This window comes from Podarcis tiliguerta (assembly GCF_965153285.1).
Source record: "Podarcis tiliguerta genome assembly, chromosome: 14".
NCBI lineage: Eukaryota > Metazoa > Chordata > Lepidosauria > Squamata > Lacertidae > Podarcis > Podarcis tiliguerta.
In genome coordinates, this window is record NC_139547.1 from 40,767,293 (window position 1) to 40,781,326 (window position 14,034).

General features: G+C 44.6%; 1 protein-coding gene across 9 annotated transcripts in view; it reads right to left on the reverse strand.

Annotated features, from left to right (window-relative positions):
• DNAH3 (dynein axonemal heavy chain 3) overlaps window positions 1-14,034 on the reverse strand; it is an 85,773-nt gene that overhangs the window by 14,845 nt on the left and 56,894 nt on the right. For all 9 annotated transcript variants that reach the window (XM_083413258.1, XM_083413265.1, XM_083413260.1 and 6 more), the window contains exons 43-52: window positions 13,312-13,606; window positions 11,926-12,105; window positions 11,335-11,458; window positions 9,131-9,287; window positions 7,727-7,870; window positions 6,016-6,682; window positions 5,758-5,923; window positions 4,072-4,288; window positions 3,493-3,675; window positions 596-794 (exon numbers count right to left, since the gene is read on the reverse strand). In XM_083413258.1, coding sequence (XP_083269384.1) covers window positions 596-794; window positions 3,493-3,675; window positions 4,072-4,288; window positions 5,758-5,923; window positions 6,016-6,682; window positions 7,727-7,870; window positions 9,131-9,287; window positions 11,335-11,458; window positions 11,926-12,105; window positions 13,312-13,606 — 2,332 coding nt within the window. The remainder of the gene's footprint in view (window positions 1-595; window positions 795-3,492; window positions 3,676-4,071; window positions 4,289-5,757; window positions 5,924-6,015; window positions 6,683-7,726; window positions 7,871-9,130; window positions 9,288-11,334; window positions 11,459-11,925; window positions 12,106-13,311; window positions 13,607-14,034) is intronic.

Consider the following 14,034-nt stretch of genomic DNA (forward strand, 5'->3'; position numbering starts at 1 on the left):
TACAGGGCTGCCTTCAGATGCTTCTAAATGTCAGGTACTTGTTTATTTCCTTGACATCTGATGGGAAGGCGTTCTACAGGATGCTCGCCCACTACCGAGAAGGCCCTCTGCCTGGTTCCCTGTAACTTGGCCTCTCGCAGTGAGGGAACTGTCAGAAGGCCCTCGGAGCTGGACCTCAGTGTCTGGGCTGAACGATGGGGGTGGAGACGCTCCTTCAGATATACTGGACTGAGACCATTTAGGGTTTTAAAGGTCAGCACTAACGCTTTGAATTGTGCTCGGAAACGTACTGGGAGTCAATGTAGGTCTTTCAAGACTGGTGTTAAGTGGTCTCGACGGCCGCTCCCAGTCACCAGTCTAGCTGCTGCATTCTGGATTAGTTGTAGTTTCTGGGTCACTTTCAAAGGTAGGACTGGCTAAGGACAGGCTTAGCTTTGTAGAGCAGGGCAGCACTTGCCCTAATGGACTAAACTCTACTGGGTCTTAATATATAATATAAAGTGATACGATGGCAATGTTCAATTTCAGCAAAGAAGCACATGACAAGCCCTCCCAATAAATGTTTGTGTTGTGTGTGTGTGTGTGTGTGTTTTACCGCTTCCACTTGGATCAGGCTTTCTTTCTGGCTTTATTCCTTTCATAACACAAATGCTCTCCATGACCAGCTTGACAGGTCCTGGTGGATTCTGCATGGACTTGACAAGGGAGATATCTGCAGGGTTCAGGGTATCAAGAGCTGAAAGGGCAGCTTCCAGGGCTGGCATTGCCTCCGCCAGGTCCCCCTCGCACTCTTCCTGTAATCACATCAAACCTAGTTGGTCTCTATGGTGCTACTGGACTTAAAAAAAAAAAAAATTATGTCATCACATCAAATATATTCCCACCACCACATTGTCACAGGATGCCACTGCACAGTCCAGGGAAACAACAACTTTGCAAGAACAGCCCTTTTCTTTCTTATTGCAGGTGCTGCCACTGGATGTGCCTTGATTGAAACTGATCAAGGGCCCTCTCGCTGGCAGTGCCCCACCTGTCAATTGCACTCCCTGTTAAAATGAAAGTCCTCCCCCTTCTGGTGGTGGGCATTGCCTTGGGTTCACGTAGGGACTTTGAAAAATTGGAATCTATCCAAACCCAATTCCTTAGGGCCATACTCAGGATCCCCAACTCCGTGGCAGGCGCGATCATGAGACTGGAAACCGGTTGTCAAGCCTTTAAGTATGTGGCCCTGAAAGCGAAGTTATGGCTATGGCTCAAGCTCTGTTTCAGACCGGTGGGCTTGGCCCCCTTGATTCTGAGGGACAACTTTAAATCTCCATGGGAAGGGGAGATAGTGAAGGAAGTGCAGAAGTGCGGGTTGTCCTCCCTTTATATAGAGTCCATGACGTATAGCCATGCAAAGGCGGTGATCGCTCAAAGATTAAGGGATATTGCCAGAAGGAGGACATAGCCCGTGTGAAACCTGGGTTGTTTCTGGGGGAGCAGTTGTATCGGGCTGCCCCAGCTCGCTACCTGGCGGATATCCCCTACGTGGAATACAGCAGACTATTTACTGCGGCTAGGCTGAATGTTCTTGACTCGGCGGTCCTGAAGGGAAGATATGGAGGAGTCCCATATGACCAGAGATTATGCCACAGTGCACTGGGTGAGGTAGAATCCACAGAGCACATTTTACTGAGCTGTCCCATCTACAACGATTTAAGACAGTATCTTATAACTCCATATTTACCCCAGCTCAGTTCCCGACAAAGAGGAAAGCAGACAGCGTATCTGCTAAACAAGTCTTCTGGGAAAACAACTTTGTCAGTGGCTAAACTCCTATTCCTGGCACTCAAGCGTCGGAAGCGTATAATTGAATGCTTTGATGTGGGTTACCTGTGAGAGTTCTAGTACTGTGGCCCTACCTTATTTATGTACCCCTATGATGTTATAGTTTATAATTATTGTGTAATGTTTTTATTTCTGACTATCGGTCGAATAAAGGAAATTGATTGATTGATTGCACTCCCTGGTGCAATGGGCACATGGTCACCCAGTGAGTTTTATAACTCCGTGGGGATTTGAACCCTGCCCTCCCCTGGCCTAGCACTCTAACAGCATCACACTCACTCTCTTGTGACCCCACAAAAGGGGGGCATTTTTAGTCCAACATTACTTTTACCATATATGTATTTGGGAGAAATCGTTTCTCCCTGCTCTGGGGTAGGTAGCAGCCCTGGGGAGGCAGATCAGAACTGTGCTGGGGGCAAGGGATTGAATCCCCTCTCAGCGGCATCATGTTCCCAGTGTGGCCATCCCCTCTTAAGTGGCTGCTCTTTAGTTAAAAACCAACCATGGAAGGGCATATCATGTGCTGACAGTGCAGCCCTGTGTATATTTTTTCATCAGGAAGTCTTATTGAGTTCAATGGGGCTTACTCTAGGTAAGTTGGCATAGCAGAGTGTTACGTCTGCTGGCGTGGTTGCTCGAGAGCGAACAGGCAAGACCCTCACTGGTCTTTTCAAAGGCTTTATTATCAGTGCAAAAACATTTACAGTGCAGAACGTCTCAATTCCATGTCTTGCTCAGTCACTAGCAGAATCTGAGAGTGGGCGGTCCTTAAACTTTCCCCAGCAGAGTAGTCTCTTGACCCCCATCCTACACCTCCCCTCTCTGCGCGTAAACCGACTGCGCAGAGAGGGCGTGGGCAAAGGGGGACCTGCCTCCCCCCCCCCCCGTTTTGCTCATGCACGGTACTCTGGCTCTCCCTTGCATCCTCTGTGCCCTGCATCTCTTCCCCACTAGAGCCGTGGCTTCCCTCCTCCGCGGAGGACGTGCTGCTTCTCACGAACTTTGGAGGCTCCCTGTAACCCAACTGCCCTTCTACCTCTCGCCTCTGAGCTGATGGCAGTTCCCTGAGGATGGAGAACCCTCTATTCCTCTCTGTCTAGCCCTCAGAGCTCTCCTCTGGCAACACCCCCCTCACTTTGTCCCCCAACTGTTTTTGTTTGACTGGTCTGTGTCCATGAACTCTGTCAATGCCACTTGCTTGTCTGGATGGTGTGTGGCTATGAAGACAGTAGTCAACTGTACAAAAGGTAAAATTTGCATTTGTCACCCCATCCACTTCTGCCTCTGGCTCTGCCCACCACAGGCATGTAGCCCTCAGAAGGTTGCCCGGAAGGGAATCTGGCCCTTGGGCTGATAAACATTCCCACACTTGAGGTCCAGGATTGAAGCCTTAGGAGTGGACTCAATGCTAGTCCTACACAGAGCAGATTCACTGAAATTAAAGGACAGAACTAACTTGGGTTCATTAATTTCAATGAGCCTACCCTGAGAAGGACTAGCATTGCATACATTCCTCCAGGGAAGCAATAAATAGGGCAGAAACAACACGTCGCTGCTAGCTCTTTACACCTTTCTTAGTTTGGATTTCTCAATTATTCCACTGCACTGTTGGAAAGATGAGCTCTGATGGGGAGAGAGCACCATGCTGCACAGCACAATTACCTTAATACCCTGGGCAATAGCTGCAGCTTCATTGGCTTCCTTTTCATCTGCAGCCACAAGCTCCTTCTTGGCATCCACCTCAACGGTTTCTTTTTCTATGTGGATCATCATTTTCTCCGTTTCGGTGGAGGTCTGAATCAATTCCGGTTGAAGAGCAGTCAGCTCCTTTTGCATCACTGCAACCTAAAGAGGACGACCAAGGGAGAGGGCATAATCAAGATATTAATTCCTTGCTATTCCAATCTTCAGTTCACCACATTTCATAATCAATTTCAGATACAGAAAAAAAAATCATGACAAAAATGCACCAGCATTTTAGTGTGCAATGAGGTCCCAGAATCTGCCAGTGATTTTGCTTTCTAACTAATCAGGAACTGTAGTTTGCTAAGGGTGCTGGGAATTGTAGCTCTGTAAGATACAGTTCTCAGGATTCTTTGGAGGAAGTCATGCTTTAAATATATGGTGTGTATACAGCCATTGTCTTTGAACAGCCCTGTTAATAATACTGAGCTTGCAATGGATACTGCAGAAAACAGTTACAAGTTTCCATATAATCTACCTGTTCCAGTCCACACTTACTTGTGAAGCTGCAAAATCAAGCTTCTGAAGGCCCACAAGATAGCGATTTCTCATCATATCCACTTCGTGCCTTTTACTATTTAATAACGCCTTAAAGGTCAGAATCAATTCCAGATAGGATGTTGGTGTAACGTAATTGTGTCTTCGAAGAGTGCTGTAATAGCTGACGGAGAGTTCTCTCACATTTTCTTGGAAATACTTACACATGGACACAACCCTACAGGGAAAACACATGTTAATAGGCAGCTAATACAGACAATGAGTTAAAATTTGTTTGGTCCACGAACATTGTATAAGAGCCACATAATTTTTCTGGTAAAACTTTGGCTCAAGATGTAAAGGTTATTTGAGGACATGCCAAGAGCTGATTTTGTGACATGCTAATTAACCATATTAGAAAGCTTTGTGGTGATGGACAATAGTCAACATCATTCTGCAATAATTTCAAAAACTGTTTTACATATCTATGGCCTACAATGCTATTTAATACCTTCCTTAGAAATCAGCCCTGATCAGTATTAACTATAGATCATGTCAGGCCAAACTAAGTTCAGTTAGGTCATTATGAAGGCATCAAAAGTGGCAATGCAAGTACCAAAGCTTGTCCCAGCCAGCAAAGTCAGTAAACAGGGATGATGAGGGTAGTACTTCAACAATATCTGGAGAAACATCTCTGAAGTAGACTTAAGACTAGGGATGATTTAATGTATCAATTTCAGTTTCTCTCAAGTTTCTCATTTTTTCCTAATCTTAAGTTCAGTTTTTCACATTTCCACTTCAGTTTCCATTTTATAAAAAATCCCCCTGGAAATTCATCACCATTTCAGTGTTAATTTCTAATATACAGATTTTTGTATGCAATTTTTCCTAATACTTCCATTTTTAGAAAGCAATCTCACCCAATTGATTGCATCTTTGCATTTCATTTTAATGAATATATGCATTTGTAGGCATATTTTCCCCTAGGAAATGCATCTTTGTACACATTACTTGGCCCACAAGGTAGCAGTTTCAGAGAAATGTGAAAGATGTTCTTTCCATTCATGTATTATTTCAGAAAGTATGACTTTTGGTAGATTTGCCTTTAAATGTGATCTGAATCAAATTTCTCCCTCATTCCTAATCAAGTCCACGAAAGACTGGGCTGGGATAAATTTGTTAGCATCTAAGGTGCCTCAACAGGGACGCGGGTGGCGCTGTGGGTTAAAGCCTCAGTGCCTAGGGCTCGCCGATCGAAAGGTCGGAGGTTCGAATCCCCGTGGCGGTGTGTGCTCCCGTTGTTCGGTCCCAGCGCCTGCCAACCTAGCAGTTCGAAAGCACTCTCGGGTGCAAGTAGATAAATAGGGACCGCTTACTAGCGGGAAGGTAAACAGTGTTTCCGTGTGCGGCTCTGGCTCGCCAGAGCAGCGATGTCACGCTGGCCACGTGACCCGGAAGTGTCTTCGGACAGCGCTGGCCCTCGGCCTCTTGAGTGAGATGGGCGCACAACCCTAGAGTCTGTCAAGACTGGCCCGTACGGGCAGGGGTACCTTTACCTTTACCTTTAAGGTGCCTCAAGACCCTTTGTTGATTTTGGCTGCAATGGAGTTACGTGCCTATACCTTCTAGAAATGGTGACAATTTAGATTTGTTATATTAGAGAGGGCACAGGATGGGGGAAGCTTTGCAAAGCATCCCATGACATACGATTTTCTGATTTCATCTTCCAGCTTCACATCCTCTAAGAATTTGTTGGCCACCATTTCCAAAGCATCCGTGGGCCATCTTTGGAACCAATCGATAGTGCAGCAGTTGATCAGCGAAGGGAACATTCGCAAGCGGTTCCGGAAAGCATCTCCAATTGGACTCATTGCTGCAATAGACATAATCATTATTTCTCAGACAAGCCCAGTCAAATGTTAGAAGAAATCAGAATGAAAAAGTAGCTTATTTTTTTATCTGTACCTAAAACTATGTGCAAGTTTTTCTTCAAGCGTTCAGTAAAAAAGTTGTACATGGCCAGAGGGGTGGCTTCGATTCTCTTGCCTTCGGTCCTTGCCGCACCCTGCATTTTTTCAACGATGTCAGCCTTCTCATCTGCTGCAAAGATGTTAGGCACGTCTCCCGTGTTCAACAGCATGTTAATGTCCTCCACAAAGGACTCGTCCTTTATTTGGTTATCACAGAATAAGAACACAGTGTTTTTGTTGGCAACCCCTGACTGCAACATGACCTTCTTGATATCCTCTCTCCAGTCATTTGTGGTGTAGAACTTCGTGATTTCAATCATGAAGAGTTCATACGAATTCATAAAGGTGCCCAGCTTGGTGGCGCTCTGTCGGCCACTTCCACCGATGCCCACCAGCAGCAAGTGGCCGTTATCCTGCTTCAGTACTCTGCATATCCTTGAGATATGCTCAATGGCAAATTTAAACATAACCAGAGACATGGGCGCCTTGCTGATCTGGTTGAATTCCTCCAAGTAGTATTCCATAACAGACGTCAGCTTGTTTAAGTCTGTTATTTCATCATAGATCTTTGCATCACTTTGTGGCTTAAAGTAGTCTCCAAAGAAGAGGCTCCGGATGTTATCGTCATGGATCTTTCCGGTTGGAGACAAGTGGCTTAATACCTATGGAAGACAGTGAGGAATACATAAGCAGTTTGGACTCCATCTGCCCACCACCACTCTGTCATAACAGATGTGGGAAGACACACTAAGAGTATAAGTAGTACCCTGCTGGGTTGAATCAAAAGCCCATCTAGTCCAGTAACCCACTCCCAATGTGGCCATACAGATACGTCTTGGAAAGCTCTCAAAGAGGGTATGAGCGTAACAGCAGTCTCCCACTCATGATCTCCAGCAACTGGCATGTAGAACCATATTGTCTCTGGAACTACATGTGATATAGCTACCATGACTAGTATTCACTAATAACTTTATCCTCTGTGAATTTGTCTAATTCCCTTTTAAAGCCATCTTAGTAGGCAGCCATCATTTCATCTTGTCATAGCCAACACCATAGTTTAACTATGCACTTTATCTGTCATGACTCCCACTTTCCAGCTTGGATGGTCCCAAGTTCTGATATTACAAGAGGGGAAGAAATGTTTCTTTATTAACTTTCTTCACAACGAGCATAATTTACATGCTTCCATCACGTTCCCCTTGCTTGCCTTCCCCCCCCTCTAAACTGAAATCTATAGGGTGGTATCCAACCGAGTTCTACGTAGTCATGTTGCTTAACTTCTATGGTTCTACTCTGAGAAGGACTAACATAGCATACCACCCATAATTTATCAGTTGTAGTGTTTGTTTGTTTGTTTGTTTATGTATTCATCAATAGATTGATTGATTGATCAATCAATCAATCAATTAATTGTGATGTAGCAACAACCCAAGAAAAATTCTGGGCAAAGATAAATGGCAGCTGCTACAACTGACCACTCAAATAGAAGCCAGAGAATAAGATGTGAATGTAACTTGAGTTCCATCCTTGAAAATTCCCGATTCCAGAAAATTGCTGAAATCCCTCTGCCACTTTTGCACCATGCGAAAATGGGGTAGGGGTGGGGAGCTCTTCAGCCCAATGCAACCAAAATAACAGTTGCCGTAAATATATCCTATTTTTCTCTCTTTATTCAAACAGCTCTCACTGCTTGAAGATGAACATACCTTATCAACACTCTGCTTGAAGCAATCAGAGGTTGTTTCTTTCACCATGTTAAAAAACACCTTCCTGTCTTCGTCATCTATTAAGCGGTCATAGAAGACCCGATAAACTTCATGAATCCAAAGCCTGATCAGTTTCTCCCCATCCTATCAAAAGAAAGGAGGAACGTCAATCCATGCCTGGTTTTGAAGCAGATATGAACATAGTCACGCACACATGGATCTTGATACTGGGAGGTGGAAGCCAACCAACAGGAATTTAATCAGTAAATGTTGTTATGGGCTTGAGGGTGGGATCCCCCTAAACCCTAGAAATTAATAAACAGTAGGATTTTTTTATTATTATTTGGAGTACCGAAGGGAAGATTGCAGGCCAGTGGAAAAGCACAGGCTAAGCTTCCTTTCCAAGCCAGTGCCTGACCTCGGATAGAGGTGTTAACATGACAAAACGTGTTGATGGCCATCCAAAAGGAATCTTGGGCCTGTGCAGACAGAGGTTCCCAAAGTGATGGGATGTGTATGTGTGTGAGAGAGTAACTTTAGCAAGCTGTACTGGAAAGAAGGGAAAGAACAAAGACAGAGATTTATCTTTTGGCAGGCTGGCTGAAGGGAGGCTGGGAGAAATGCCTTGGGCTCCAGTAATGCACTGCTGTGGAGAATAAGCCCCTCTTGAGATGATCAAGCTGTAAGATTTGTACTCCCTCCACCTAAATTCAGGTGTAAATATGTGAATTTCTTAAAGCTACAACAGCCTCTACCACGTCTTCAATTCTCCAGAGAGCACAGGCACTGGTTGAGGGCCAAGACCCCTGGAATCCCGTGTTACAGCTGGTAACAGTATAAAGAACTTTAGACTGAACCAGCTCAAGCCTTTGCAGGAGAAAAGCTCTGATCCTTCTCCATGCAGATAAATCACTTTTTGAGATGGGAATTAGAGAGAGAAGTTATTTCTGGAGATTCAGCAGCAGTATGGTCCATTGTGAGGTGCAACTGTGTGCACAGGGTTGCATCCAACTAAGTTTTACTCAAAGTAGACCCAATGAAATTCATGGGCCTAAGTTAGTCATGCTCATTCATTTCAATGAGTCTACTCTGAGTAGGACTAGTACTAGATGCAGCCCACACTGGTTAAGATATAGATTAGGAAATCTCTAGGTCAAAAGTTGCCTCTGCCACAAACCCTCTTGGTGGCTTCCAGTAGGCCACAATTGCTCAGCCTCAGCTCTGCACTCCTCCATCTTCAATATACAATATTCACCTAATCTACTGAGTTGTGTTGTTGTAATCATTGCAATGTGGCAATGGATACAAAGTACTTGGAAACCTAAAGTGCAATTATAAATGCTAAGTTTTATGGTGATGATAGTGCCCCCGTTGATGAAATAAAAGCAAGTGTAGCTTTCACACCTGCAAATGGGTATGTGGGCAGAGCAACACTCCTCTGATGACCCGGGAGAAATCGCGCAGGTTGAAGACATAGTGAGATTTTGAAGGAGTCGGAAGGAAGTTTTCCACAGCCATCTTGTAAATGTTCATGGTAGCATGAACCATCATTTTGCCAAGCCTTTGAAAAGGAGCAAAAAAGTTAAATGTAACCCTGAGCTTTCTTTCCACCATGCCCCCTGCCCCTAGGTTCTCTTCTCCCACTTTGCCATGGTGAAGAGTTGCAGACATCACTAGGGATGAGCAAATCCATTAATTTCAGATTCTCATTTTCCCAATTTTATGTTCAGTTCTGCAAATTTCCACACCGATTTGCAATCCCCCCCCCAAAAAAAACATTAGCAATTTAGTGCTAATTTTCCTAACATACACACTTTTGGATGTATTTGCCTGAGATATCCATTTTTGCAAGCAATTTCCCCCCATTTAATTCATTTCATGTTACTGTCACAAATATATGCATTTTTGTGCATGGATTACCTTGGTATATGCATTTTGCATACATAACCTGGCCGGAGAACTGCACCGTTAAGACTGGGAAAGTGCAAAGGATTTCCTTTTACACAACAAAAGTCCTCCCCCCACGCATCTATCCCAAACCCTCCCCAAATCTGCTCCAAAGGGTTGACGGAACATATTTAGGGGGAGTTCCATTGCACAAGCAGAAATCCTTGTACTGAGACAATGGTTTAATTGGATACTGCTCATTATTTCTCCCCCACCCCAATCATAATTCAGTGGCAGAGCACGTGGCTTTACACATTAGTCCCTGGCATCTCCAGAACCTGAAACCCTGGAGAACTGCTGCCTGTCAGTGCAGACAGAACTAAGTTAGATGGACCAATGGCAGCTTCCTATTTTGCTAACCATGGAGGTTCGTTATCAACCTCCTGATCCTAAATCAAGTGTCACTTCAGATAACAAACAAGCAACAGTACAGGATTATATAGCAAGAGCAGTGGCAGTAGTAGATAGTAGCTAGATGTTGTTAGGAGAAATGAGTGGGAGTGGTGCATCCAAAATGTTATGGAAAGAGTTAATGTGCTATGGAATCCTAGGATGTCACCACAGCAGGCAGTTTCTTTCAGTTAGGTGTGTTATCAAGTGCAGAGAGTGAGAGAGTGAGTTTTACAGTGAGAGCAGCAGGAATTTGTTTTATACTGCTATGTGCCTCAGAATAAGCCTTTAAAATCTCATAAATCTGCCAGTTTCTCTCTCATATATATATATGTGTGTGTGTGTGTTTTCAGTGCTTTTTTCTGGGGGAACGCAGGGGTATGTGTAGCCCTAAATATTTTTTGAACCTAACAGGAGAAGAAACTAAATTTTATTTAAAAAATTAGTTTCTTCTCTAGCATGGTGAATTGTCAGTTCCACTGCTATCCCCGATGGCGGCCTCATTTCCTGTCATGGTGTGTTTCCTGAGTCTCGGATGGAAGCGAGTGTTTAATGTGTGGAGTAGGAGTTGGAATCTAGCATGGTGATTGGTCAGTTTTGTTGTATTTGCTGTATTTATTTTTCCCAATCTGAACCATAAAATGATTTTCTTGAGTCAAAATGAGAGTAAAGGTAAAGGTACCCCTGCCCGTACGGGCCAGTCTTGACAGACTCTAGGGTTGTGTGCCCATCTCACTCAAGAGGCCAGGGGCCAGCGCTGTCCGGGGACACTTCCGGGTCACATGGCCAGCGTGACATCGCTGCTCTGGCGAGCCAGAGCCGCACATGGAACACCATTTACTTTCCCGCTACTAAGCAGTCCCTATTTATCTACTTGCCCCTGGGGGGTGCTTTTGAACTGCTAGGTTGGCAGGGGCTGGGACCGAGCAACGGGAGCGCACCCCGCCGCGGGGATTCGAACCGCCGACCTTTTGATCGGCAAGTCCTAGGTACTGAGGCTTTTACCCACAGAGCCACCCGCGTCCCGTCAAAAAATGAGAGTACCCCTAAACAATTTTTAAGAAAAAAAATCACTATGTTTTAGTATACCAAGTAAAGTAATGTGTTATGTTTAAACTCTAAACAGAGAGTCTTGTGCAGTCTTTTCTACAAGAGAAAAAGAGAACTATACTTTTTTTAAAGGGTACAATGACCTGGGGCAGCTTCTGCGTGTATAAATACCACAAAATGTGCTCTCTTGAAGAGAAGCACATTCCTTACGGTCCATTTACCTTAGAAAAGTGGCCTCAAACCCTTTGCTGAAGTGCCAGTCAACGATGGAAGCAAAGATCTTTGTTAAAATTTCATCATCGAAGGCACTGATGGAAATAATGTTCAAGTGCCTTGTGAAACGTCCTGTAAGACACAAGGGAAGACACAGTAAGTCTCAATGCGGCTTTGCCATTCCTTCTGATGACCCCAAGCAGATACAGTGGTACCTTGGTTCTCAAACACCTTGGTACTCAAACGCCTTGGTTCCCAAATGCCGAAAACCCAGAAGTAAGTGTTCCGGTTTTCACACGTTTTTCGGAAGCTGAACGTCCAATGTGGTTGTCGGCTATTGTTTCCGGGGCGCCTGCACCAATCAGAAGCTGCGCCTTAGTTTTTGAACATTTCAGAAGTCAAACTGACTTCCAGAACGGATTAAGTCTGGTGCTTTTGTTTTTGCTATTTATTTTGCGTTTTTGTTTTTCAGGCTGTTGTTTTTTTGGTTAATTTGTTTTTGTGACTGTGTGGAACCCAGTTCAGCTACTGATTGATTGACTGTGTGACTGCAGAAAAGAATAAAAGGTTGTCCTATTGCATTTAATCTGACATCATACCTGTAATATCATTCCTTCCACCTCCAGGAGGCCCCATTGCTGAAAGGAACAGAACATCAACAATATCGAGCCTTGAGGTATCCTTCTTGTCGTACCAGTGGCCGTGATCAATCCATTGCCTAAGGAGTTCTATAGGAGGCTGGGCTCCATACACTTCCTTGGCAGGCATATTTAAGTCATCTAGGAAGAATATTGATTGAATATTATTTTCCGAAGACAAAAAAGAACTCCCTCTACCCCTCTCCCTCTACCCATCAACACAAGAAAGCAAAGAAAGGGCGAGGATAAGGATGAGGCTATTAGCCTCAATGGTCGGGGCAACAATGCTTCTGAACACCAACACCAGGAGCAGAGGAGTGCTCTTGTGCTCAGATTCTACTTGCAAGGGAGCCGGGATGCTGGACAAGAAGGGCTGTTGGCCTGATTCCAGGAGGGCTCTTCTTATGTTCTCTAGAGAAAGGAACAGAGCCTTTTCTAGATTAAACTTTTATTTGTATGCCACAACTGCAGTAAGAATGTTAATTGCTAAGAATTGGAAAGGGGATACGATACCGACAAAGGGAGAATGGCAAAATAAATTGTGTGAGTATTTCGAATTGGTAAAAACGACAGTGGCAATTAGGCATCAGCCAAACCAAAAATTTTAAAAGGAGTGGGAATGTGTAAAAGACTATTTGGAAAAACACTGTTCTCAAATTAAACTCTTGATACATTTCAAATAAACTTCACAAAGTTAAGAACAGATAGATAAGTTATATATTCTGTAATAGAAAGGTAATAAAGATAAACAACACAGTTGAAAAGAGAAAGAGCACGATGGCACCTTCACCCGGCAGTATATTGCGCTCAGGAGCGGCAGTGGTTACACCTGTGATATACCACCGGGTGAAGGTGCCATTGCACTCTGGCCCTCAAACCAAGGGAGAAATGAGTTGTGAGGCACCAGAGCCAATGGAGCTTGTTTTTCACTTGATGCGCTGGGCATTGGCGGTGGAGGGACTCCCTTTGTCACCAGCGCCCAGCACCCCAAGGGAAAAACAAGCTGCATCAGCCCCAGCCCTATGAGGTGCCAGGGTGAAACCGTTGCCTCTCCAAACGAGGGAGCTGAGGCTGTTTCACCCCAGCACTTTTCGGGGCCAGGCTTAATGCACCTTGTTCTTCCCTCTGCTTTTCAACATTGTTTTGTTAGGGTGGTGATACATCACAATGTTGAAAAGTTGATAACACCCAGCTCTTCCCCCACCCCCTGGTCTTTCTCCCTTGCTCCCTATCTGGTTCGGGGTCCCTGACAGCTTATTTCTGCGAAAGGAAGTACACCTGCTGTTGTAACAGCATGCTTCAAAACTGTAATGTGTAGCAACAAAAATGTTTAAGATGTGATCTTACCTACAAATACAATAGCCTTTTTCCCAGCTGGAGGACCAAAAAGTCCCTTTCTTCTCCTGTCCAGTTTTGACATAATAATGTCCTGGGTCTGGTTGGCTGTAGTTCTGGCAGAGAAATTGATGAAGTTGGGAGTGTACTTTGTCTTTGGGAGATTAATCAGAAAGCTGTTGGTGATCGCTGATTTCCCTGTACCAGTGGTTCCCACGAAGAGCAATGGGATTTCATGCTCCACATAGGTTTTCAGGAAAAAACTCTGCCGGGCTGTTTCCATGGTTGGAATTATAAGCTCGGAGACCTGTCGTGAAGAGATGGTTAGGTGTAAAAAACACATCTTGCACATTTGAAAGTAGAAAGATCTGCATCCCTGCAAGAAGGGAGTGTGTGCATGAGAAAGAAAGATAATGTATTTATGACCTGTACATTGCAAGGATCCTGTACATTGCACACCAGGCATGCAATGGAAGCTGGTCCATTAGGGTAAATGGGGCACTGCCCCACCAACCTTACTCTGTCCTCAACTAGCCGCCACTTGCCTGCCTTCTAACTTACAACACTGTCAGCTTCGTGCTCGTTCCTTAGTCTAAGTGTTGTCCCTGTATAACTCAGCAGGGAAAAGGATGGGGACAAAACTAGAATTAGTTGGCTCTGCCTTTCATTGGCTCTGGCTCCACCTACTATTTAGCCTTTCTGTTATGCATTCATGTGTACCTGCATATGCAGGTA